Source organism: Lissotriton helveticus, chromosome 2_2 (genome assembly GCF_964261635.1).
Source record: "Lissotriton helveticus chromosome 2_2, aLisHel1.1, whole genome shotgun sequence".
Lineage (NCBI taxonomy): Eukaryota > Metazoa > Chordata > Amphibia > Caudata > Salamandridae > Lissotriton > Lissotriton helveticus.
The window spans coordinates 517,533,399-517,557,198 of record NC_136060.1 but is presented as its reverse complement, the minus strand read 5'-3'; the positions used below and the strand labels follow the sequence as shown (position 1 = coordinate 517,557,198).

The 23,800-nt window shown below is 61.9% G+C and overlaps 1 protein-coding gene across 1 annotated transcript in view; it reads left to right on the top strand.

Moving 5' to 3' along the window:
• The first annotated feature begins 16,407 nt into the window (after positions 1-16,407).
• SEMA4F (ssemaphorin 4F) overlaps positions 16,408-23,800 on the top strand; it is a 268,518-nt gene continuing 261,125 nt past the window's right edge. The window contains exons 1-2 of the mRNA XM_078678828.1: positions 16,408-16,439; positions 16,503-16,795. Coding sequence (XP_078534954.1) covers positions 16,666-16,795 — 130 coding nt within the window. The 5' untranslated portion in view covers positions 16,408-16,439; positions 16,503-16,665. The remainder of the gene's footprint in view (positions 16,440-16,502; positions 16,796-23,800) is intronic.

The following is a 23,800-nucleotide window of genomic DNA, read 5'->3' as shown; positions in this document are numbered from 1 at the left end:
TCTACACCAGCCCTACCTCAGAGGCACTGCCCCAGCCTGCCCTGTGTCTGACTCTACACCAGCCCTACCTCAGAGGCACCGGCCCAGCCTGCCCTGTGTCTGACTCTACACCAGCCCTACCTCAGAGGCACTGCCCCAGCCTGCCCTGTGTCTGACTCTACACCAGCCCTACCTCAGAGGCACTGCCCCAGCCTGCCCTATGTCTGACTCTACACCAGCCCTACCTCAGAGGCACTGCCCCAGCCTGCCCTGTGTCTGACTCTACACCAGCCCTACCTCAGAGGCACAGCCCCAGCCTGCCCTGTGTCTGACTCTACACCAGCCCTACCTCAGAGGCACTGCCCCAGCCTGCCCTATGTCTGACTCTACACCAGCCCTACCTCAGAGGCACCGTCCCAGCCTGCCCTGTGTCTGACTCTACACCAGCCCTACCTCAGAGGCACTGCCCCAGCCTGCCCTATGTCTGACTCTACACCAGCCCTACCTCAGAGGCACTGCCCCAGCCTGCCCTATGTCTGACTCTACACCAGCCCTACCTCAGAGGCACCGTCCCAGCCTGCCCTGTGTCTGACTCTACACCAGCCCTACCTCAGAGGCACCGGCCCAGCCTGCCCTGTGTCTGACTCTACACCAGCCCTACCTCAGAGGCACCGGCCCAGCCTGCCCTGTGTCTGACTCTACACCAGCCCTCCCTCAGAGGCACTGCCCCAGCCTGCCCTGTGTCTGACTCTACACCAGCCCTCCCTCAGAGGCACTGCCCCAGCCTGCCTTGTGTCTGACTCTACACCAGCCCTACCTCAGAGGCACCGGCCCAGCCTGCCCTGTGTCTGACTCTACACCAGCCCTACCTCAGAGGCACCGGCCCAGCCTGCCCTGTGTCTGACTCTACACCAGCCCTACCTCAGAGGCACTGCCCCAGCCTGCCCTATGTCTGACTCTACACCAGCCCTACCTCAGAGGCACTGCCCCAGCCTGCCCTGTGTCTGACTCTACACCAGCCCTACCTCAGAGGCACTGCCCCAGCCTGCCCTGTGTCTGACTCTACACCAGCCCTACCTCAGAGGCACCGGCCCAGCCTGCCCTGTGTCTGACTCTACACCAGCCCTACCTCAGAGGCACTGCCCCAGCCTGCCCTGTGTCTGACTCTACACCAGCCCTACCTCAGAGGCACCGGCCCAGCCTGCCCTGTGTCTGACTCTACACCAGCCCTACCTCAGAGGCACTGCCCCAGCCTGCCCTGTGTCTGACTCTACACCAGCCCTACCTCAGAGGCACTGCCCCAGCCTGCCCTGTGTCTGACTCTACACCAGCCCTACCTCAGAGGCACTGCCCCAGCCTGCCCTGTGTCTGACTCTACACCAGCCCTACCTCAGAGGCACTGCCCCAGCCTGCCCTATGTCTGACTCTACACCAGCCCTACCTCAGAGGCACTGCCCCAGCCTGCCCTGTGTCTGACTCTACACCAGCCCTACCTCAGAGGCACAGCCCCAGCCTGCCCTGTGTCTGACTCTACACCAGCCCTACCTCAGAGGCACTGCCCCAGCCTGCCCTATGTCTGACTCTACACCAGCCCTACCTCAGAGGCACCGTCCCAGCCTGCCCTGTGTCTGACTCTACACCAGCCCTACCTCAGAGGCACTGCCCCAGCCTGCCCTATGTCTGACTCTACACCAGCCCTACCTCAGAGGCACTGCCCCAGCCTGCCCTATGTCTGACTCTACACCAGCCCTACCTCAGAGGCACCGTCCCAGCCTGCCCTGTGTCTGACTCTACACCAGCCCTACCTCAGAGGCACCGGCCCAGCCTGGCCTGTGTCTGACTCTACACCAGACCCACCTCAGAGGCACCGGCCCAGCCTGCCTTGTGTCTGACTCTACACCAGCCCTACCTCGGAGGCACTGCCCCAGCCTGCCCTATGTCTGACTCTACACCAGACCCACCTCAGAGGCACCGGCCCAGCCTGCCCTGTGTCTGACTCTACACCAGCCCTGCCTCAGAGGCACTGCCCCAGCCTGCCCCGTGTCTGACTCTACACCAGCCCTACCTCAGAGGCACCGGCCCAGCCTGCCCTGTGTCTGACTCTACACCAGCCCTACCTCAGAGGCACCGGCCCAGCCTGCCCTGTGTCTGATTCTACAGCAGCCCTACCTCAGAGGCACTGCCTCAGCCTGCCCTGTGTCTGACTCTACACCAGCCCTGCCTCAGAGGCACTGCCCCAGCCTGCCCTGTGTCTGACTCTACACCAGCCCTACCTCAGAGGCACCGGCCCAGCCTGCCCTGTGTCTGACTCTACACCAGCCCTACCTCAGAGGCACCGGCCCAGCCTGCCCTGTGTCTGACTCTACACCAGCCCTACCTCAGAGGCACCGGCCCAGCCTGCCCTGTGTCTGACTCTACACCAGCCCTACCTCAGAGGCACTGCCCCAGCCTGCCCTGTGTCTGACTCTACACCAGCCCTGCCTCAGAGGCACCGTCCCAGCCTGCCCTGTGTCTGACTCTACACCAGCCGTACCTCAGAGGCACCGGTCCAGCCTGCCCTGTGTCTGACTCTACACCAGCCCTACCTCAGAGGCACCGTCCCAGCCTGCCCTGTGTCTGACTCTACACCAGCCCTACCTCAGAGGCACCGGCCCAGCCTGCCCTGTGTCTGACTCTACACCAGCCCTCCCTCAGAGGCACTGCCCCAGCCTGCCCTGTGTCTGACTCTACACCAGCCCTACCTCAGAGGCACTGCCCCAGCCTGCCCTATGTCTGACTCTACAACATCCATACCTCAGAGGCACCGTCCCAGCCTGCGCTGTGTCTGACTCTACACCAGCCCTCCCTCAGAGGCACTGCCCCAGCCTGCCCTGTGTCTGATTCTACACCAGCCCTACCTCAGAGGCAGCGGCCCAGCCTGCCCTGTGTCTGACTCTACACCAGCCCTACCTCAGAGGCACCGGCCCAGCCTGCCCTGTGTCTGACTCTACACCAGCCCTTCCTCAGAGGCACTGCCCCAGCCTGCCCTGTGTCTGACTCTACACCAGCCCTCCCTCAGAGGTACCGGACCAGCCTGCCCTGTGTCTGACTCTACACCAGCCCTACCTCAGAGGCACCGGCCCAGCCTGCCCTGTGTCTGACTCTACACCAGCCCTTCCTCAGAGGCACTGCCCCAGCCTGCCCTGTGTCTGACTCTACACCAGCCCTCCCTCAGAGGCACCGGCCCAGCCTGCCCTGTGTCTGAATCTACACCAGCCCTTCCTCAGAGGCACTGCCCCAGCCTGCCCTGTGTCTGACTCTACACCAGCCCTACCTCAGAGGCACCGGCCCAGCCTGCCCTGTGTCTGACTCTACACCAGCCCTACCTCAGAGGCACCGGCCCAGCCTGCCCTGTGTCTGACTCTACACCAGCCCTACCTCAGAGGTACCGGCCCAGCCTGCCCTGTGTCTGACTCTACACCAGCCCTACCTCAGAGGCACCGGCCCAGCCTGCCCTGTGTCTGACTCTACACCAGCCCTACCTCAGAGGCACTGGCCCAACCTGCCCTGTGTCTGACTCTACACCAGCCCTACCTCAGAGGCACTGGCCCAACCTGCCCTGTGTCTGACTCTACACCAGCCCTACCTCAGAGGCACCGTCCCAGCCTGCCCTGTGTCTGACTCTACACCAGCCCTGCCTCAGAGGCACCGTCCCAGCCTGCCCTGTGTCTGACTCTACACCAGCCCTGCCTCAGAGGCACCGGCCCAGCCTGCCCTGTGTCTGACTCTACACCAGCCCTCCCTCAGAGGCACTGCCCCAGCCTGCCCTATGTCTGACTCTACACCAGCCCTTCCTCAGAGGCACCGGCCCAGCCTGCCCTGTGTCTGACTCTACACCAGCCCTACCTCAGAGGCACCGGCCCAGCCTGCCCTATGTCTGACTCTACACCAGCCCTTCCTCAGAGGCACCGGCCCAGCCTGCCCTATGTCTGACTCTACACCAGCCCTACCTCAGAGGCACCGTCCCAGCCTGCCCTGTGTCTGACTCTACACCAGCCCTACCTCAGAGGCACCGGCCCAGCCTGCCCTGTGTCTGACTCTACACCAGACCCACCTCGGAGGCACCGTCCCAGCCTGCCCTGTGTCTGACTCTACACCAGCCCTCCCTCAGAGGCACCGGCCCAGCCTGCCCTGTGTCTGACTCTACACCAGCCCTACCTCAGAGGCACCGGCCCAGCCTGCCCTGTGTCTGACTCTACACCAGCCCTCCCTCAGAGGCACTGCCCCAGCCTGCCCTATGTCTGACTCTACACCAGCCCTTCCTCAGAGGCACCGGCCCAGCCTGCCCTGTGTCTGACTCTACACCAGCCCTACCTCAGAGGCACTGCCCCAGCCTGCCCTGTGTCTGACTCTACACCAGCCCTCCCTCAGAGGCACTGCCCCAGCCTGCCCTGTGTCTAACTCTACACCAGCCCTACCTCAGAGGCAGCGGCCCAGCCTGCCCTGTGTCTGACTCTACACCAGCCCTTCCTCAGAGGCACTGCCCCAGCCTGCCCTGTGTCTGACTCTACACCAGCCCTACCTCAGAGGCACCGATGCAGCCTGCCCTGTGTCTGACTCTACACCAGCCCTTCCTCAGAGGCACTGCCCCAGCCTGCCCTGTGTCTGACTCTACACCAGCCCTTCCTCAGAGGCACTGCCCCAGCCTGCCCTGTGTCTGACTCTACACCAGCCCTACCTCAGAGGCACCGGCCCAGCCTGCCCTGTGTCTGACTCTACACCAGCCCTACCTCAGAGGCACCGGCCCAGCCTGCCCTGTGTCTGACTCTACACCAGCCCTACCTCAGAGGCACTGCCCCAGCCTGCCCTGTGTCTGACTCTACACCAGCCCTACCTCAGAGGCACTGCCCCAGCCTGCCCTATGTCTGACTCTACACCAGCCCTACCTCAGAGGCACTGCCCCAGCCTGCCCTGTGTCTGACTCTACACCAGCCCTACCTCAGAGGCACAGCCCCAGCCTGCCCTGTGTCTGACTCTACACCAGCCCTACCTCAGAGGCACTGCCCCAGCCTGCCCTATGTCTGACTCTACACCAGCCCTACCTCAGAGGCACCGTCCCAGCCTGCCCTGTGTCTGACTCTACACCAGCCCTACCTCAGAGGCACCGGCCCAGCCTGCCCTGTGTCTGACTCTACACCAGCCCTACCTCAGAGGCACTGCCCCAGCCTGCCCTGTGTCTGACTCTACACCAGCCCTACCTCAGAGGCACCGGCCCAGCCTGCCCTGTGTCTGACTCTACACCAGCCCTACCTCAGAGGCACTGCCCCAGCCTGCCCTGTGTCTGACTCTACACCAGCCCTACCTCAGAGGCACTGCCCCAGCCTGCCCTATGTCTGACTCTACACCAGCCCTACCTCAGAGGCACTGCCCCAGCCTGCCCTGTGTCTGACTCTACACCAGCCCTACCTCAGAGGCACAGCCCCCCTGCCCTGTGTCTGACTCTACACCAGCCCTACCTCAGAGGCACTGCCCCAGCCTGCCCTATGTCTGACTCTACACCAGCCCTACCTCAGAGGCACCGTCCCAGCCTGCCCTGTGTCTGACTCTACACCAGCCCTACCTCAGAGGCACTGCCCCAGCCTGCCCTATGTCTGACTCTACACCAGCCCTACCTCAGAGGCACTGCCCCAGCCTGCCCTATGTCTGACTCTACACCAGCCCTACCTCAGAGGCACCGTCCCAGCCTGCCCTGTGTCTGACTCTACACCAGCCCTACCTCAGAGGCACCGGCCCAGCCTGCCCTGTGTCTGACTCTACACCAGCCCTACCTCAGAGGCACCGGCCCAGCCTGCCCTGTGTCTGACTCTACACCAGCCCTCCCTCAGAGGCACTGCCCCAGCCTGCCCTGTGTCTGACTCTACACCAGCCCTCCCTCAGAGGCACTGCCCCAGCCTGCCTTGTGTCTGACTCTACACCAGCCCTACCTCAGAGGCACCGGCCCAGCCTGCCCTGTGTCTGACTCTACACCAGCCCTACCTCAGAGGCACCGGCCCAGCCTGCCCTGTGTCTGACTCTACACCAGCCCTACCTCAGAGGCACTGCCCCAGCCTGCCCTATGTCTGACTCTACACCAGCCCTACCTCAGAGGCACTGCCCCAGCCTGCCCTGTGTCTGACTCTACACCAGCCCTACCTCAGAGGCACTGCCCCAGCCTGCCCTGTGTCTGACTCTACACCAGCCCTACCTCAGAGGCACCGGCCCAGCCTGCCCTGTGTCTGACTCTACACCAGCCCTACCTCAGAGGCACTGCCCCAGCCTGCCCTGTGTCTGACTCTACACCAGCCCTACCTCAGAGGCACCGGCCCAGCCTGCCCTGTGTCTGACTCTACACCAGCCCTACCTCAGAGGCACTGCCCCAGCCTGCCCTGTGTCTGACTCTACACCAGCCCTACCTCAGAGGCACTGCCCCAGCCTGCCCTGTGTCTGACTCTACACCAGCCCTACCTCAGAGGCACTGCCCCAGCCTGCCCTGTGTCTGACTCTACACCAGCCCTACCTCAGAGGCACTGCCCCAGCCTGCCCTATGTCTGACTCTACACCAGCCCTACCTCAGAGGCACTGCCCCAGCCTGCCCTGTGTCTGACTCTACACCAGCCCTACCTCAGAGGCACAGCCCCAGCCTGCCCTGTGTCTGACTCTACACCAGCCCTACCTCAGAGGCACTGCCCCAGCCTGCCCTATGTCTGACTCTACACCAGCCCTACCTCAGAGGCACCGTCCCAGCCTGCCCTGTGTCTGACTCTACACCAGCCCTACCTCAGAGGCACTGCCCCAGCCTGCCCTATGTCTGACTCTACACCAGCCCTACCTCAGAGGCACTGCCCCAGCCTGCCCTATGTCTGACTCTACACCAGCCCTACCTCAGAGGCACCGTCCCAGCCTGCCCTGTGTCTGACTCTACACCAGCCCTACCTCAGAGGCACCGGCCCAGCCTGCCCTGTGTCTGACTCTACACCAGCCCTACCTCAGAGGCACCGGCCCAGCCTGCCCTGTGTCTGACTCTACACCAGCCCTCCCTCAGAGGCACTGCCCCAGCCTGCCCTGTGTCTGACTCTACACCAGCCCTCCCTCAGAGGCACTGCCCCAGCCTGCCTTGTGTCTGACTCTACACCAGCCCTACCTCAGAGGCACCGGCCCAGCCTGCCCTGTGTCTGACTCTACACCAGCCCTACCTCAGAGGCACCGGCCCAGCCTGCCCTGTGTCTGACTCTACACCAGCCCTACCTCAGAGGCACTGCCCCAGCCTGCCCTATGTCTGACTCTACACCAGCCCTACCTCAGAGGCACTGCCCCAGCCTGCCCTGTGTCTGACTCTACACCAGCCCTACCTCAGAGGCACTGCCCCAGCCTGCCCTGTGTCTGACTCTACACCAGCCCTACCTCAGAGGCACCGGCCCAGCCTGCCCTGTGTCTGACTCTACACCAGCCCTACCTCAGAGGCACTGCCCCAGCCTGCCCTGTGTCTGACTCTACACCAGCCCTACCTCAGAGGCACTGCCCCAGCCTGCCCTATGTCTGACTCTACACCAGCCCTGCCTCAGAGGCACTGCCCCAGCCTGCCCTGTGTCTGACTCTACACCAGCCCTACCTCAGAGGCACTGCCCCAGCCTGCCCTGTGTCTGACTCTACACCAGCCCTACCTCAGAGGCACTGCCCCAGCCTGCCCTATGTCTGACTCTACACCAGCCCTACCTCAGAGGCACTGCCCCAGCCTGCCTTGTGTCTGACTCTACACCAGCCCTACCTCAGAGGCACCGGCCCAGCCTGCCCTGTGTCTGACTCTACACCAGCCCTACCTCAGAGGCACCGGCCCAGCCTGCCCTGTGTCTGACTCTACACCAGCCCTACCTCAGAGGCACTGCCCCAGCCTGCCCTATGTCTGACTCTACACCAGCCCTACCTCAGAGGCACTGCCCCAGCCTGCCCTGTGTCTGACTCTACACCAGCCCTACCTCAGAGGCACTGCCCCAGCCTGCCCTGTGTCTGACTCTACACCAGCCCTACCTCAGAGGCACCGGCCCAGCCTGCCCTGTGTCTGACTCTACACCAGCCCTACCTCAGAGGCACTGCCCCAGCCTGCCCTGTGTCTGACTCTACACCAGCCCTACCTCAGAGGCACTGCCCCAGCCTGCCCTATGTCTGACTCTACACCAGCCCTGCCTCAGAGGCACTGCCCCAGCCTGCCCTGTGTCTGACTCTACACCAGCCCTACCTCAGAGGCACTGCCCCAGCCTGCCCTGTGTCTGACTCTACACCAGCCCTACCTCAGAGGCACTGCCCCAGCCTGCCCTATGTCTGACTCTACACCAGCCCTACCTCAGAGGCACTGCCCCAGCCTGCCTTGTGTCTGACTCTACACCAGCCCTACCTCAGAGGCACTGCCCCAGCCCTACCTGCTGGTCCACGGTGCTCTTCACCCAGTGGTGCCCGCGGCTGGCTCCGTGCAGGGGGTGTGGGGCGGGGTCGATGCTTCAGTGGGGGCCCCCGGAAGGATGCTGAGTGCCCCCAGTGAATGATTGATCAGTCTGAATGATCTCACCGGGGGGGGGGAGGGGCGCACAGGAAGCCGGGAGATAAGACATCATTACTGATAGTCCTTACTCACTCCTCGCCTCCCAGGCTGCCCTGCGCGGGGGGAGGGAGGGGGGGCGTGCCCTGGGATGGGGCGGTGTCTGGGGGCGGCTGTGGGGCTTTTCATAGCGCTTCGAGGGACCATGAGCTTGTGGCAGGAGGAGCTGTGGCTGATCTGGGGCGGGGGCGCCGCGCGGGGGGGGGGGGAGGTGTCTTGGGAGAGGTGCACTGGTGACGTCATTTCATCTGATAGGACAGGATGAGCTCATTGTCCCGGGGGCCCTGAGGGGCTCAATAAACACACCGGGGGCCTGGAGGCAATAATGACAGCATCAGAGAGGGATGGGGGGGGGGGGGGCTCTGTGTCCCGGGGGGCATCAACCATCAGAGCCCCACCCGCCAGGCGCGCAACGCCCATTGCCCCCCCCTGTGTGTCAGCCGCACCAGAGCACTTCACAGGTCGTTAAAGGCCATGTGCATGTGAATGGGGCTTTGCTGTTGCTTCGCCCCTTCATAGAGCCCCCCTGCAGCTCCACTCTGCCGACTGCCTAAAGATTCAGCCCCCCCCCCCCGAATTTTGACTCTAGTTGCGCCTCTGCCGCCCGCTTTACCTGCCCCTCCCCGGGGCACCTCCCCCTCCACCAGCGGTGGGGGCAGAGCCCAGGCCCCATGTACCCACCCCTCCCCGGGGCAGAGCCCAGGCCCGCACACAGGAGGGGGCTGGGGCAACAAATGCAAGGGTGGAGACCCCCCACCCCGCTGTACCTCCCTGGGGCACCCCCTGCCGGAGCTGCTCTTATCACCCGCGGTGGGGCAGAGCCCAGGTCCGCACAGAGGAGGGGGCTCAGCGCCCTGGGGGCATTAACCATCAGAGCAGCCCTGCAATCTCAGAGCCCACCCGGGGCACCCCCCGCCTGGCTGCGCTGCTCCTATTAACCAGCCCAGGCCCGCACACAGGAGGGGGCAAAGGCAACAACTACAGGGGAGGAGACCCCCCCCCCCCGAGCTGGAACAGAAGCCGGATTTTAATCAGTGGAACAATAAGACCCCCCCCCCCCTTACTATCACCGCCCGTGGCACATGTGTGAGTGTCTGGGGGGGGCGCCCTAGTGGACACGGTGGGCTTGTGACTGGCACAAGTGACGCCCTGGTCACTGGTGGCCCTGCTCCCTCGTAGGCACAGGGGCCTCTGGTCAGTGAGTGCAGTGCTGGGGCCCCCTGTGCTTGTGGCCCCTGAGCACAGGTGAGGGGCCTCTGGTCAGTGAGTGCAGTGCTGGGGACCCTGTGGTTCTTGGTGAGCACAGGTGAGGGGCCTCTGGCCCCTGAGTGCAGTGCCGGGGGCCCTGTGGCTCATGCTGTGCACGGGTGAGGGGCCCATGGTACTGCTTGGGGCCCCTCTGCCTGTGGTTCATGGTGGGCTCAGGTGAGGGGCCTCTGGTCAGTGAGTGCAGTGCTGGGGCCCCTGTGGTTCATGGTGGGCTCAGGTGAGGGGCCTCTGGTCAGTGAGTGGCAGTGCTGGGGCCCCTGTGGTTCATGGGGAGCACAGGTGAGGGGCCTCTGGACAGTGAGTGCAGTGCTGGGGCCCCTGTGGTTCATGGTGTGCACAGGTGAGGGGCCTCTGGTCCGTGAGTGGCAGTGCTGGGGGCCCCTGTGGTTCATGGTGAGCACAGGTGAGGGGTCTCTGGTCAGTGAGTGCAGTGCTGGGGGCCCCTGTGGTTCATGGGGAGCACAGGTGAGGGGCCTCTGGTCAGTGAGTGGCAGTGCTGGGGCCCCTGTGGTTCACGGTGAGCACAGGTGAGAGGCCTCTGGTCAGTGAGTGGCAGTGCTGGGGCCCCTGTGGTTCATGGAGAGCACAGGTGAGGGGCCTCTGGACAGTGAGTGCAGTGCTGGGGCCCCTGTGGTTCATGGTGTGCACAGGTGAGGGGCCTCTGGTCAGTGAGTGCAGTGCTGGGGCCCCTGTGGTTCATGGTGAGCACAGGTGAGGGGCCTCTGGCCCATGAGTGGCAGTGCTGGGGGCCCCTGTGGTTCATGGTGAGCACAGGTGAGGGGCCTCTGGTCAGTGAGTGGCAGTGCTGGGGCCCCCTGTGGTTCATGGTGAGCACAGGTGAGGGGCCTCTGGACAGTGAGTGCAGTGCTGGGGGCCCTGTGGTTCATAGTGAGCACAGGTGAGGGGCCTCTGGTCAGTGAGTGGCAGTGCTGGGGCCCCTGTGGTTCACGGTGAGCACAGGTGAGAGGCCTCTGGTCAGTGAGTGGCAGTGCTGGGGGCCCCTGTGGTTCATGGTGGGCTCAGGTGAGGGGCCTCTGGTCCGTGAGTGGCAGTGCTGGGGGCCCCTGTGGTTCATGGTGAGCACAGGTGAGGGGCCTCTGGTCAGTGAGTGCAGTGCTGGGGCCCCTGTGGTTCATGGGGAGCACAGGTGAGGGGCCTCTGGTCCGTGAGTGGCAGTGCTGGGGGCCCCTGTGGTTCATGGTGAGCTCAGGTGAGGGGCCTCTGGTCAGTGAGTGGCAGTGCTGGGGGCCCCTGTGGTTCATGGTGAGCACAGGTGAGGGGCCTCTGGTCAGTGAGTGGCAGTGCTGGGGCCCCTGTGGTTCATGGTGAGCACAGGTGAGGGGCCTCTGGTCAGTGAGTGGCAGTGCTGGGGGCCCCTGTGGTTCATAGTGAGCACAGGTGAGGGGCCTCTGGTCAGTGAGTGCAGTGCTGGGGGCCCCTGTGGTTCATGGGGAGCACAGGTGAGTGGCCTCTGGTCAGTGAGTGGCAGTGCTGGGGCCCCTGTGGTTCATGGTGAGCACAGGTGAGGGGCCTCTGGTCAGTGAGTGGCAGTGCTGGGGCCCCTGTGGTTCATGGTGGGCTCAGGTGAGGGGCCTCTGGTCAGTGAGTGGCAGTGCTGGGGCCCCTGTGGTTCATGGTGGGCTCAGGTGAGGGGCCTCTGGTCAGTGAGTGGCAGTGCTGGGGGCCCCTGTGGTTCATAGTGAGCACAGGTGAGGGGTCTCTGGTCAGTGAGTGCAGTGCTGGGGGCCCCTGTGGTTCATGGTGAGCACAGGTGAGGGGCCTCTGGTCAGTGAGTGGCAGTGCTGGGGCCCCTGTGGTTCATGGTGAGCACAGGTGAGGGGCCTCTGGTCAGTGAGTGGCAGTGCTGGGGGCCCCTGTGGTTCATGGTGAGCACAGGTGAGGGGCCTCTGGTCAGTGAGTGGCAGTGCTGGGGCCCCTGTGGTTCATGGTGAGCACAGGTGAGGGGCCTCTGGCCCATGAGTGCAGTGCTGGGGGCCCTGTGGTTCATGGTGAGCACAGGTGAGGGGACTCTGGTCAGTGAGTGCAGTGCTGGGGCCCCTGTGGTTCATAGTGAGCACAGGTGAGGGGTCTCTGGTCAGTGAGTGCAGTGCTGGGGCCCCTGTGGTTCATGGGGAGCACAGGTGAGGGGCCTCTGGTCCGTGAGTGGCAGTGCTGGGGGCCCCTGTGGTTCATGGTGAGCACAGGTGAGGGGTCTCTGGTCAGTGAGTGCAGTGCTGGGGGCCCCTGTGGTTCATGGGGAGCACAGGTGAGGGGCCTCTGGTCAGTGAGTGGCAGTGCTGGGGGCCCCTGTGGTTCATAGTGAGCACAGGTGAGGGGCCTCTGGTCAGTGAGTGCAGTGCTGGGGGCCCCTGTGGTTCATGGGGAGCACAGGTGAGTGGTCTCTGGTCAGTGAGTGCAGTGCTGGGGGCCCCTGTGGTTCATGGTGAGCACAGGTGAGGGGCCTCTGGTCAGTGAGTGCAGTGCTGGGGCCCCTGTGGTTCATGGGGAGCACAGGTGAGGGGCCTCTGGTCCGTGAGTGGCAGTGCTGGGGGCCCCTGTGGTTCATGGTGAGCAGAGGTGAGGGGCCTCTGGTCAGTGAGTGGCAGTGCTGGGGCCCCTGTGGTTCATGGTGAGCACAGGTGAGGGGCCTCTGGTCAGTGAGTGGCAGTGCTGGGGGCCCCTGTGGTTCATAGTGAGCACAGGTGAGGGGCCTCTGGTCAGTGAGTGCAGTGCTGGGGGCCCCTGTGGTTCATGGGGAGCACAGGTGAGTGGCCTCTGGTCAGTGAGTGGCAGTGCTGGGGCCCCTGTGGTTCATGGTGAGCACAGGTGAGGGGCCTCTGGTCAGTGAGTGGCAGTGCTGGGGCCCCTGTGGTTCATGGTGAGCACAGGTGAGTGGCCTCTGGTCAGTGAGTGGCAGTGCTGGGGCCCCTGTGGTTCATGGGGAGCACAGGTGAGGGGCCTCTGGTCAGTGAGTGGCAGTGCTGGGGGCCCCTGTGGTTCATGGTGAGCACAGGTGAGGGGTCTCTGGTCAGTGAGTGCAGTGCTGGGGGCCCCTGTGGTTCATGGTGTGCACAGGTGAGGGGTCTCTGGTCCGTGAGGGGCAGTGCTGGGGGCCCCTGTGGTTCATGGTGAGCACAGGTGAGGGGTCTCTGGTCAGTGAGTGCAGTGCTGGGGGCCCCTGTGGTTCATGGGGAGCACAGGTGAGGGGCCTCTGGTCAGTGAGTGCAGTGCTGGGGCCCCCTGTGGTTCATAGTGAGCACAGGTGAGGGGCCTTTGGTCAGTGAGTGGCAGTGCTGGGGCCCCTGTGGTTCATGGTGAGCACAGGTGAGGGGCCCCTGGTAGTATTGGGGGCGCCTGTGCCTGTGGCTCCTGATGTGCACAGGTGAGGGCCCCTGGTAGTGCTTGGGGCCCCAGTGGCTCCTGATGTGCACAGGTGAGGGGTCCTTGGTAGTGCTGGGGCCCCTCTCCCTGTGGCTCTTGGTGTGCACAGGTGAGGGGTCCTTGGTAGTACTGGGGGCCCCTGTGGCTCCTGGTTAGCACAGGTGAGGGGTCCTTGGTAGTGCTGGGGCCCCTCTGCCTGTGGCTCCTGATGTGCACAGGTGAGGGGTCTTTGGTAGTGCTGGGGCCCCTGTGGTTCATAGTGAGCACAGGTGAGGGGTCTCTGGTCAGTGAGTGCAGTGCTGGGGCCCCTGTGGTTCATGGGGAGCACAGGTGAGGGGCCTCTGGTCCGTGAGTGGCAGTGCTGGGGGCCCCTGTGGTTCATGGTGAGCACAGGTGAGGGGTCTCTGGTCAGTGAGTGCAGTGCTGGGGGCCCCTGTGGTTCATGGGGAGCACAGGTGAGGGGCCTCTGGTCAGTGAGTGGCAGTGCTGGGGGCCCCTGTGGTTCATAGTGAGCACAGGTGAGGGGCCTCTGGTCAGTGAGTGCAGTGCTGGGGGCCCCTGTGGTTCATGGGGAGCACAGGTGAGTGGTCTCTGGTCAGTGAGTGCAGTGCTGGGGGCCCCTGTGGTTCATGGTGAGCACAGGTGAGGGGCCTCTGGTCAGTGAGTGCAGTGCTGGGGCCCCTGTGGTTCATGGGGAGCACAGGTGAGGGGCCTCTGGTCCGTGAGTGGCAGTGCTGGGGGCCCCTGTGGTTCATGGTGAGCAGAGGTGAGGGGCCTCTGGTCAGTGAGTGGCAGTGCTGGGGCCCCTGTGGTTCATGGTGAGCACAGGTGAGGGGCCTCTGGTCAGTGAGTGGCAGTGCTGGGGGCCCCTGTGGTTCATAGTGAGCACAGGTGAGGGGCCTCTGGTCAGTGAGTGCAGTGCTGGGGGCCCCTGTGGTTCATGGGGAGCACAGGTGAGTGGCCTCTGGTCAGTGAGTGGCAGTGCTGGGGCCCCTGTGGTTCATGGTGAGCACAGGTGAGGGGCCTCTGGTCAGTGAGTGGCAGTGCTGGGGCCCCTGTGGTTCATGGTGAGCACAGGTGAGTGGCCTCTGGTCAGTGAGTGGCAGTGCTGGGGCCCCTGTGGTTCATGGGGAGCACAGGTGAGGGGCCTCTGGTCAGTGAGTGGCAGTGCTGGGGGCCCCTGTGGTTCATGGTGAGCACAGGTGAGGGGTCTCTGGTCAGTGAGTGCAGTGCTGGGGGCCCCTGTGGTTCATGGTGTGCACAGGTGAGGGGTCTCTGGTCCGTGAGGGGCAGTGCTGGGGGCCCCTGTGGTTCATGGTGAGCACAGGTGAGGGGTCTCTGGTCAGTGAGTGCAGTGCTGGGGGCCCCTGTGGTTCATGGGGAGCACAGGTGAGGGGCCTCTGGTCAGTGAGTGCAGTGCTGGGGCCCCCTGTGGTTCATAGTGAGCACAGGTGAGGGGCCTTTGGTCAGTGAGTGGCAGTGCTGGGGCCCCTGTGGTTCATGGTGAGCACAGGTGAGGGGCCCCTGGTAGTATTGGGGGCGCCTGTGCCTGTGGCTCCTGATGTGCACAGGTGAGGGCCCCTGGTAGTGCTTGGGGCCCCAGTGGCTCCTGATGTGCACAGGTGAGGGGTCCTTGGTAGTGCTGGGGCCCCTCTCCCTGTGGCTCTTGGTGTGCACAGGTGAGGGGTCCTTGGTAGTACTGGGGGCCCCTGTGGCTCCTGGTTAGCACAGGTGAGGGGTCCTTGGTAGTGCTGGGGCCCCTCTGCCTGTGGCTCCTGATGTGCACAGGTGAGGGGTCTTTGGTAGTGCTGGGGCCCCTCTCCCTGTGGCTCCTGGTGAGTACAGGTGAGGGGCCCCTGGTACTGCTTGGGGCCCCTCTGCCTGTGGTTCATGGTGAGCACAGGTGAGGGGCCTCTGGTCAGTGAGTGCAGTGCTGGGGCCCCTGTGGTTCATGGGGAGCACAGGTGAGGGGCCTCTGGTCAGTGAGTGCAGTGCTGGGGCCCCTGTGGTTCATGGGGAGCACAGGTGAGGGGCCTCTGGTCAGTGAGTGCAGTGCTGGGGCCCCTGTGGTTCATAGTGAGCACAGGTGAGGGGCCTCTGGTCAGTGAGTGCAGTGCTGGGGCCCCTGTGGTTCATGGTGAGCACAGGTGAGGGGGCTCTGGCCCTTGAGTGGCAGTGCTGGGGCCCCTGTGGTTCATGGTGAGCACAGGTGAGGGGCCCCTGGTAGTGCTGGGGGGCCCTGTGGTTCATGGTGAGCACAGGTGAGGGGCCCCTGGTAGTATTGGGGGCGCCTGTGCCTGTGGCTCCTGATGTGCACAGGTGAGGGGCCCTTGGTAGTATTGGGGGCGCCTGTGGCTCCTGGTGTGCACAGGTGAGGGCCCCTGGTTCATCAGTGACACTCCTGGGGGCTCCTGAGCACAGGTGAGGGGCCCCCTTGGGTGTTATGATAGCCGTAGCCCCGCCCCTGGCTCCTGATTGGTGCAGGCGGGGCCCTCTGTGCGCCTCAGGATATGACACACACCTCACATCCGGTGCGCGCCGGAAGCGCCGCCTCCTCGGCTCCTTGAGGTGAGCGCACCTGCGCGAGGCGACGCCCCGCACAATGCGCGGCGTCGCAAGGGGCGTGGCACCGTGACGTTATAGGGCGACACCACCTGTTGCGTGCTCAACGTTCTGGGGTCGCCTGCCGCGCGTGACGTCACCCCGGTAACGTTCGAGTTGCATTGTGACGTCACATCAGACTGACCTACCCCGGGAGAGAACTGGAGGGGCTGCATTGTGACATCAGTCTGTGACGTCAGAGCTGTCGGCCGGGCGGCCTCGGGCGCGTTGTGACGTCACAGAGCGTCGGGCCGCAGGTGCGGCGCCGCGTCAGGGGGCGGGGCCGAGCGCGGAGGGGCGCGGCCGGGGGCGGGGCCTCCGGGAGAGAAGCAGCAGAAGAGAGGACAGACGGCGGCACGAGGAGGAGGAGAGAGACCTCCAGCTGTGAGGGACAGAGCAGAACCAAGGGCAGCGAGACACATCTGGAGAGAGACTCCCATCCGCTCTGATCCCAGGGAGACCCCAGCCTGAACTGGAAGGAAGAGACCACAGGGAGATCAGACCCCCCCGGGGGCCCGCGACTGTCCGAGGAAGAGACTGACCCCTCTGAGAGAAGAGGAGAAGCCAGGGACCGCGAGGGACTGCTGAGGACAGACAGACCGCTGCTACCTGGACAGAATGCTGGGCAGAGACTGCTGACACAAGGAGGGGCTGCTGAGGACAGACTGCTGCATGCCAAGATAAAGACTGCTGGGCCGGAGGAGGGAGCGGCCATGGGCTGCGGCGGCTGCTGAGCGGGCATTAACCCCCCATAAAGGCCCGGCCCCCCCTTCACCCCCCCCAGGCGCACCTGCTGCACCCCAGGACCCCCCCCCCCCGCTCTGAGGATGTGGACCGGCCCTGGGGGTCGGACCCTCCCCCCGGGGGTCTGGGCACTGTTCCTGCTGGCCTCCTGCGTGCCCCCTGGCAGCGCCCTCTTCAGGAGCCTGGTGCCCCGCACCGTGCCAACGCCCCGAGGTAAGAGCTCCGTGCTGTCTGTGCCAAGTGCAGTGCCCCCCCCCCCCCCAGTGGTGCATGCACCGTGCACTGCCCTCCCTGCCCCTGAGACACTCCATGCCACGCTCCCTCCCATCAAAAATACCAGGCACCATTCCCTGTCAGTGCCAAGCACCGTGCTATGAATCCCTGCTGGAGAGTATGCGGTGCACTGCTTGTCCCGTGGAGAGTGTGTGCTGTGCTCGGCTTGTCCCGTGGAGAGTGTGTGCTGTGCACTGCCTGTCCTGCTGGAGAGTGTGTGCTGTGCACTGCTTGTCATGGTGGAGAGTGTGTGCTGTGCACTGCTTGTCCCGGTGGAGAGTGTGTGCTGTGCACTGCCTGTCATGGTGGAGAGTGTGTGCTGTGCACTGCGTGTCCTGGTGGAGAGTGTGTGCTGTGCACTGCGTGTCCTGGTGGAGAGTGTGTGCTGTGCTCGGCTTGTCCTGGTGGAGAGTGTGTGCTGTGCACTGCTTGTCCCGTGGAGAGTGTGTGCTGTGCACTGCCTGTCCTGGTAGAGAGTGTGTGCTGTGCACTGCTTGTCCCGTGGAGAGTGTGTGCTGTGCTCGGCTTGTCCCGTGGAGAGTGTGTGCTGTGCACTGCCTGTCCTGCTGGAGAGTGTGTGCTGTGCACTGCTTGTCATGGTGGAGAGTGTGTGCTGTGCACTGCTTGTCCCGGTGGAGAGTGTGTGCTGTGCACTGCCTGTCATGGTGGAGAGTGTGTGCTGTGCACTGCGTGTCCTGGTGGAGAGTGTGTGCTGTGCACTGCGTGTCCTGGTGGAGAGTGTGTGCTGTGCACTGCTTGTCCCGGTGGAGAGTGTGTGCTGTGCACTGCTTGTCCCGTGGAGAGTGTGTGCTGTGCACTGCTTGTCCCGGTGGAGAGTGTGTGCTGTGCTCGGCTTGTCCCGGTGGAGAGTGTGTGCTGTGCACTGCGTGTCCTGGTGGAGAGTGTGTGCTGTGCACTGCTTGTCCCGGTGGAGAGTGTGTGCTGTGCACTGCTTGTCCCGTGGAGAGTGTGTGCTGTGCACTGCTTGTCCCGGTGGAGAGTGTGTGCTGTGCTCGGCTTGTCCTGGTGGAGAGTGTGTGCTGTGCTCGGCTTGTCCTGGTGGAGAGTGTGTGCTGTGCACTGCTTGTCCCGTGGAGAGTGTGTGCTGTGCACTGCCTGTCCTGGTAGAGAGTGTGTGCTGTGCACTGCTTGTCATGGTGGAGAGTGTGTGCTGTGCACTGCTTGTCCCGTGGAGAGTGTGTGCTGTGCTCGGCTTGTCCTGGTGGAGAGTGTGTGCTGTGCACTGCTTGTCCCGTGGAGAGTGTGTGCTGTGCACTGCTTGTCCCGTGGAGAGTGTGTGCTGTGCTCGGCTTGTCCTGGTGGAGAGTGTGTGCTGTGCACTGCTTGTCCCGTGGAGAGTGTGTGCTGTGCACTGCGTGTCCTGGTGGAGAGTGTGTGCTGTGCTCGGCTTGTCCTGGTGGAGAGTGTGTGCTGTGCACTGCGTGTCCTGGTGGAGAGTGTGTGCTGTGCACTGCTTGTCCCGTGGAGAGTGTGTGCTGTGCACTGCTTGTCCCGGTGGAGAGTGTGTGCTGTGCACTGCTTGTCCCGTGGAGAGTGTGTGCTGTGCACTGCGTGTCCTGGTGGAGAGTGTGTGCTGTGCACTGCTTGTCCCGGTGGGAGTGTGTGCTGTGCACTGATTGTCCCGGTGGAGAGTGTGTGCTGTGCACTGCGTGTCCTGGTGGAGAGTGTGTGCTGTGCACTGCTTGTCCCGTGGAGAGTGTGTGCTGTGCACTGCTTGTCCCGTGGAGAGTGTGTGCTGTGCACTGCTTGTCCCGTGGAGAGTGTGTGCTGTGCACTGCTTGTCCCGTGGAGAGTGTGTGCTGTGCACTGCTTGTCCCGTGGAGAGTGTGTGCTGTGCTCGGCTTGTCCTGGTGGAGAGTGTGTGCTGTGCACTGCTTGTCCCGTGGAGAGTGTGTGCTGTGCACTGCTTGTCCCGTGGAGAGTGTGTGCTGTGCTCGGCTTGGCCTGGTGGAGAGTGTGTGCTGTGCTCGGCTTGTCCTGGTGGAGAGTGTGTGCTGTGCACTGCTTGTCCCGTGGAGAGTGTGTGCTGTGCTCGGCGTGTCCTGGTGGAGAGTGTCTTGTGCTCGGCGTGTCCTGGTGGAGAGTGTCTTGTGCTCGGCGTGTCCTGGTGGAGAGTGTGTTGTGCTCGGCGTGTCCTGGTGGAGAGTGTGTTGTGCTCGGCATGTCCCTTGGAGAGTGAGTGCTGTGCTCGGCGTGTTCCTTTGGAGAGTGAGTGCTCTGATCGGCGTGTCCCTTGGAGACTGAGTGCTGTGCCCGGCGTGTCCCAGTGGAGAGTGTGTGCTGTGCTCGGCATGCCCTGGTGGAGTGTTTGCTGCACTCGGCATGCCCTGGTGGAGTGTGTGCTGTGCTCGGCGTGTCCTGGTGCAGAGTGTGTTGTGCTCAGCATGCCCTGGTGGACAGTGTGCTGTGCTCGGCGTATCCCGGTGGAGACTGTGTGCGGTGCTCGGCGTGTCTCGGTGGAGAGTGTGCTGTGCTCGGCGTGTCCCTTGGAGAGTGAGTGCTGTGCTCTGCATGTCCTGGTGGAGAGTGTGTGCTGTGCGAGTGTGTGCTGTGCTCGGCGTGTCCCGGTGGAGAGTGTGTGCAGCGTGTCCCGGTGGAGAGTGTGTGCTGTGCTTTGCGTGCCCCGGTGGAGAGTGTGTGCTGTGCTCTGCATGTCCTGGTGGAGAGTGTGTGCTGTGCTTGGCGTGTCCCTTGGAGAGTGAGTGCTGTGCTCGGCGTGTCGTGATGGAGAGTTTGCTGTGCTCGGCATGTCATAGTGGAGTTTGTGCTGTGCTCAGCGTGTCCCGTGGAGAGTGTTTGCTGTGCTCGGAATGCCCTGGTGGAGAGTGAGTGAGTGCTGTCCTCATCGTGTCCTGTGGAGAGTGAGTGAGTGAGTGCTGTGCTCGGCGTGTCCTGGTGGAGAGTTCCTGCTGTGCGTGTCCCAGTGGAGAGTGTGTGCTTTGCGAGTGTGTGCTGTGCTTGGCGTGTCCTGGTGAGTGCTGTGCTTGGCATGTCCTGGTGATTGCTGTGCATGACATGGTGAGAGTTCTCTGCATGGTGTGTCCTGTCCTGCTGAGTGTTGTGCTTGGCGTGTCTTGGTGAGTGCTGTGCTTGGCATGTCTTGGTGAGTGCTGTGCTTGGCATGTGCTTGACTTGCCCTGGTGAGAGTGCTGTGCATGGCATGTGCTGGCGAGAGTGCTGTGCATGGCATGTGCTGTGTTCGGTGTGTCCTGGTGAGAGCTGTGATTGGTGTGTCATGGTGAGAGTGCTGTGCCTGGTGTGTCACGTGAGTGCTGTGCCTGGTGTGTCCTGTGAGTGCTGTGCTGGTGTGTCTTGGGAGAGTGCTTGGCATGTGCTGTGTTCGGTGTGTCCTGGTGAGAGCTGTGATTGGTGTGTCATGGTGAGTGCTGTGCATGGCATGTGCTGTGTTCGGTGTGTCCTGGTGAGAGCTGTGATTGGTGTGTCATGGTGAGAGTGCTGTGCCTGGTGTGTCCTGTGAGTGCTGTGCTGGTGTGTCTTGGGAGAGTGCTGTGCATGGCATGTGCTGTGTTCGGTGTGTCCTGGTGAGAGCTGTGATTGGTGTGTCATGGTGAGTGCTGTGCATGGCATGTGCTGTGTTCGGTGTGTCCTGGTGAGAGCTGTGATTGGCGTGTCATGGTGAGAGTGCTGTGCATGGCGTGTCCTGTGAGTGCTTTGCTGGCGTGTCTTGGGGAGAGTGCTGTGCATGTCATGTGCTGGTGCAGAGGCTGTCACATTTGCTGCGCTTCAAGGTCAGAGGGCAGGCTATGAATTTTGAGAAACTGCTGGAAGGGCCCTTTAATGGGGGGCTTGCATCGGTCATCCATGTCATACCTTTTAAATGAATTGTACAAATATTTCCAAATATATCAGCTGTTAGGAAAGCACAAATGAAGCCTTTTATTAGGTCTCGCCTAGCGTTGCAGCGCGCATGCGCTGCTCGCTCTGCAAGAGCCAATGTGATCAGGAGATTACAGAAGGAGACTTGAAGCCCCGCCCATCATTTTCATTGGGTCGCGTCAGTGTTTATGCTAAATTTATTTATTTATAAAGTTTTATCTAGCGCAAACTTAATCCCGAAGGATATCAGAGGCTGGCTACCCATTGAAAATGATGCTTTTTAGTTACCAACCTGTCTCCCTTTTGGACGGCCCATCCGGACTGGGTCGTCCGCTTCACGGCTGTCGTGAAGGACTTTGTTATCTAAAGGGGGCGGGCCATCAGAAAAAGAGACCGGGAGGTAGCGTAATGGCAACAGTTTCCCTTTCTTCCTTCTCCCTGCCCGAGCAGAGCACGCTCTTAACACGATTCTGCTTCACCCTCGAAAAAAACACTGTAACCCTTGACACCACTAAGCCAATCTGCCTGAAACCTTCATGGATCGAATGCAGAAAGGCAGATTCACGGCAGTGGCTGTCCTGGTGGTGTTCGCTGGCTCCTCTCTTGTGGCAGTGTGTCCTCGGTGGGACTGCCGAGGTGTCTGGGATCCCCGGCGCTGTCTGCACGTTTCCACCCAGTGTCTGTCTGAGACAGGGTTTCTTAGAAAGCAGAGGGGGCCGGGAACTCAGCACATTTCAGGGAGTATCACATTGAGCAGAAACAGGAGAGTGGGTGAGGTGAGTTTTATGCTCAGTGCAGAGGGTTTGTTTGGCTCACGGTTTTCAGTTGTTTCCTGATTTTGTAGGCGGCTGAGAATTATAAATGCACGCAGAGCGCCCCACAGACAGTCTGTCCGACTGAGATTCTGTGAACTTGGTAACACGTGGAAAGCCTCAGATGGTGTTGAAGTGCGTCTGGTGACTGGTTGGTGTGGGTGCCCAGCAGGTTGGTTCTGTGGCCCCTGGAGGCAGTTTGTGCTTGGATTGTGAACGCCCGGTATCGGAGGGGTGTGAGGGAGGCGCCCTTGCCTGACACGGGACTGGCTCACTTGTTTGGAATAGACTGCTCCCGGCGCGCGCGCGTAGAAAAGGCGCTTCTGTTGCACATGCGTAGAAAATGTGCCCTGTGATGTGCAGGCCTTCAGTATTTCCCTTCTCTCAGGGGCACATAGCCTTCACTCTGTGACGTACATAGAAGTACATTGCTTTTACCCCATGACGTATAGTGGGGTACATTACTTTCGGTTTGTGAGTCTAAGGGGTCTTATATTATGTGGCAAGAAATGTATTTAAGCAAACCTCTTTGAGCTTCCAAGGAAGGTGACGTGGAGCGGTCTGAGCCTGACCATTGTGACATGAATAGAGATGCATTTATTTGGGGGGTGGCGGGGGGGTGTGCAGGTGGGGCACTCTGGTCTGCGGGCAGCATTTTGATTGCTTATAGATTAAAGAAGACTCGAGGCCTATGCTTTAGCTGTGACGTAGAAGGGTACATTGCTTTCACTCTGATAAGAGGAGCTCCCCCCCCCCCCCCCCCCCGACCCCGTGGCTGCATTGCTTTCAGTCTGTGACTCGAAGGGTATGTTTTTCTCTCTCTCTCTATGTGCTGGAGAGGTGCAGTGCTCTCATTATGTGACTATATAGATACCTGGCGTTTGGGGTGGGCATTACTCATGGCATAATTGACAGTAGTTTATTTTAGTAAAGTTGCATGAGATTACGCAGAATTGCACAAGGCGTGTAACCCTGCATCTAACTTTATTTTCTTTGCGCAAAATGCACCCTTGCGCCTAAAATGAACCAGCCTTTCAGGGGCCCTGAGAGACCTGGCCCTGTGCTCCTCAGTCCTGCCCTGGTGACCGTGAATGAGTCTTAACCGTTATTGTTTTAAATGCCATTTTCCTTTAATGTGTTTTTTAATACGAGTGATGTGTGGGTTTATTACAGATAAATGGCTTTTCAACACCATTAAACATCCATAAAAAATGTTCTTTTTCGATCAAAGGAGGGCCTCGGACGCAGAGATTGTTCGCAGTAATATTCGTGAGCTGCTTCTGGGGTCCAATACTGAAAGCACGCGCCACTGTCCCTGAATATTGGATGGAAACACATCTAGACTCTGCACCAGTCAGTGCAGCGCAGTGCAGCGCCGTGCAGCGCAGTGCAGTGCAGCGCCGCGCAGCGCAGTGCAGGCCACCAGGCCAAAGAGGGCGCGAAAAAGCTGAAATGTGATCATAAATGTAAAGCTGTTCCAAACAGGCCCCCCTAAAGATGTTTGGCCCAGGGCCCCCCTAATCCTTAAAATGCCCCGGGCGAGACAGGCAGGGTGTCTTACATGCCCCATGTCACATGCAAGTCTCCCCGCCCTTCCTTTCTTCTCAGTGCTTTGCACACGCCAACAGTCCTGATTCTAGCGGGACACTCCCGGCTTTTAAAGCCAAACATGGCTTTTCTTGAACTGCCCCCCCTCCCCAGTGCCCCAACCTTTGAGGCGGGTAATCTCAGTAACCACAGCACCAATCACAACAACCAATACAGCATTGGAAAGGGCAGCAGAAGGACATGGGCTATGCACGATATACATTAAAAAAAAAATTGTTTTTATTAACTTTTCAAGAAACAGTGGTGTTCATCACAATCATACAGTGCAAGACATACAATTGTACCGTAGGACACCATACACATTTAAAAGGTAAAGGAACCGTGCTAGCAAAGTAGTCCCTTGTGGGCATGTCTGCGTTGTGCTGCGGGCGTGTGCTGGGGGCGTGACAAACGCTGGGGGCGTATGTCCGCTCTTCATGCCATGTGAGTCGTACATATAAGCGACAATTATGTTGCTGCGCAGCATCAAGGGGCACGCTGGGGACGTGAGAAACGCTGGGGGCGTGCGTCCGGCCTTCATGCCATGTGAACGCAAGTGCGCCGCATCAAGGGGCATGCTGGGGGCGTGAGAAACGCTGGGGGCGTGTGCTACGTTCCACCCTTCATGCCATGTGGGTCGTGCATTAATCAGAAGATCGTCTGCTGTGGCCGTGTGCTGGGGGCGTGA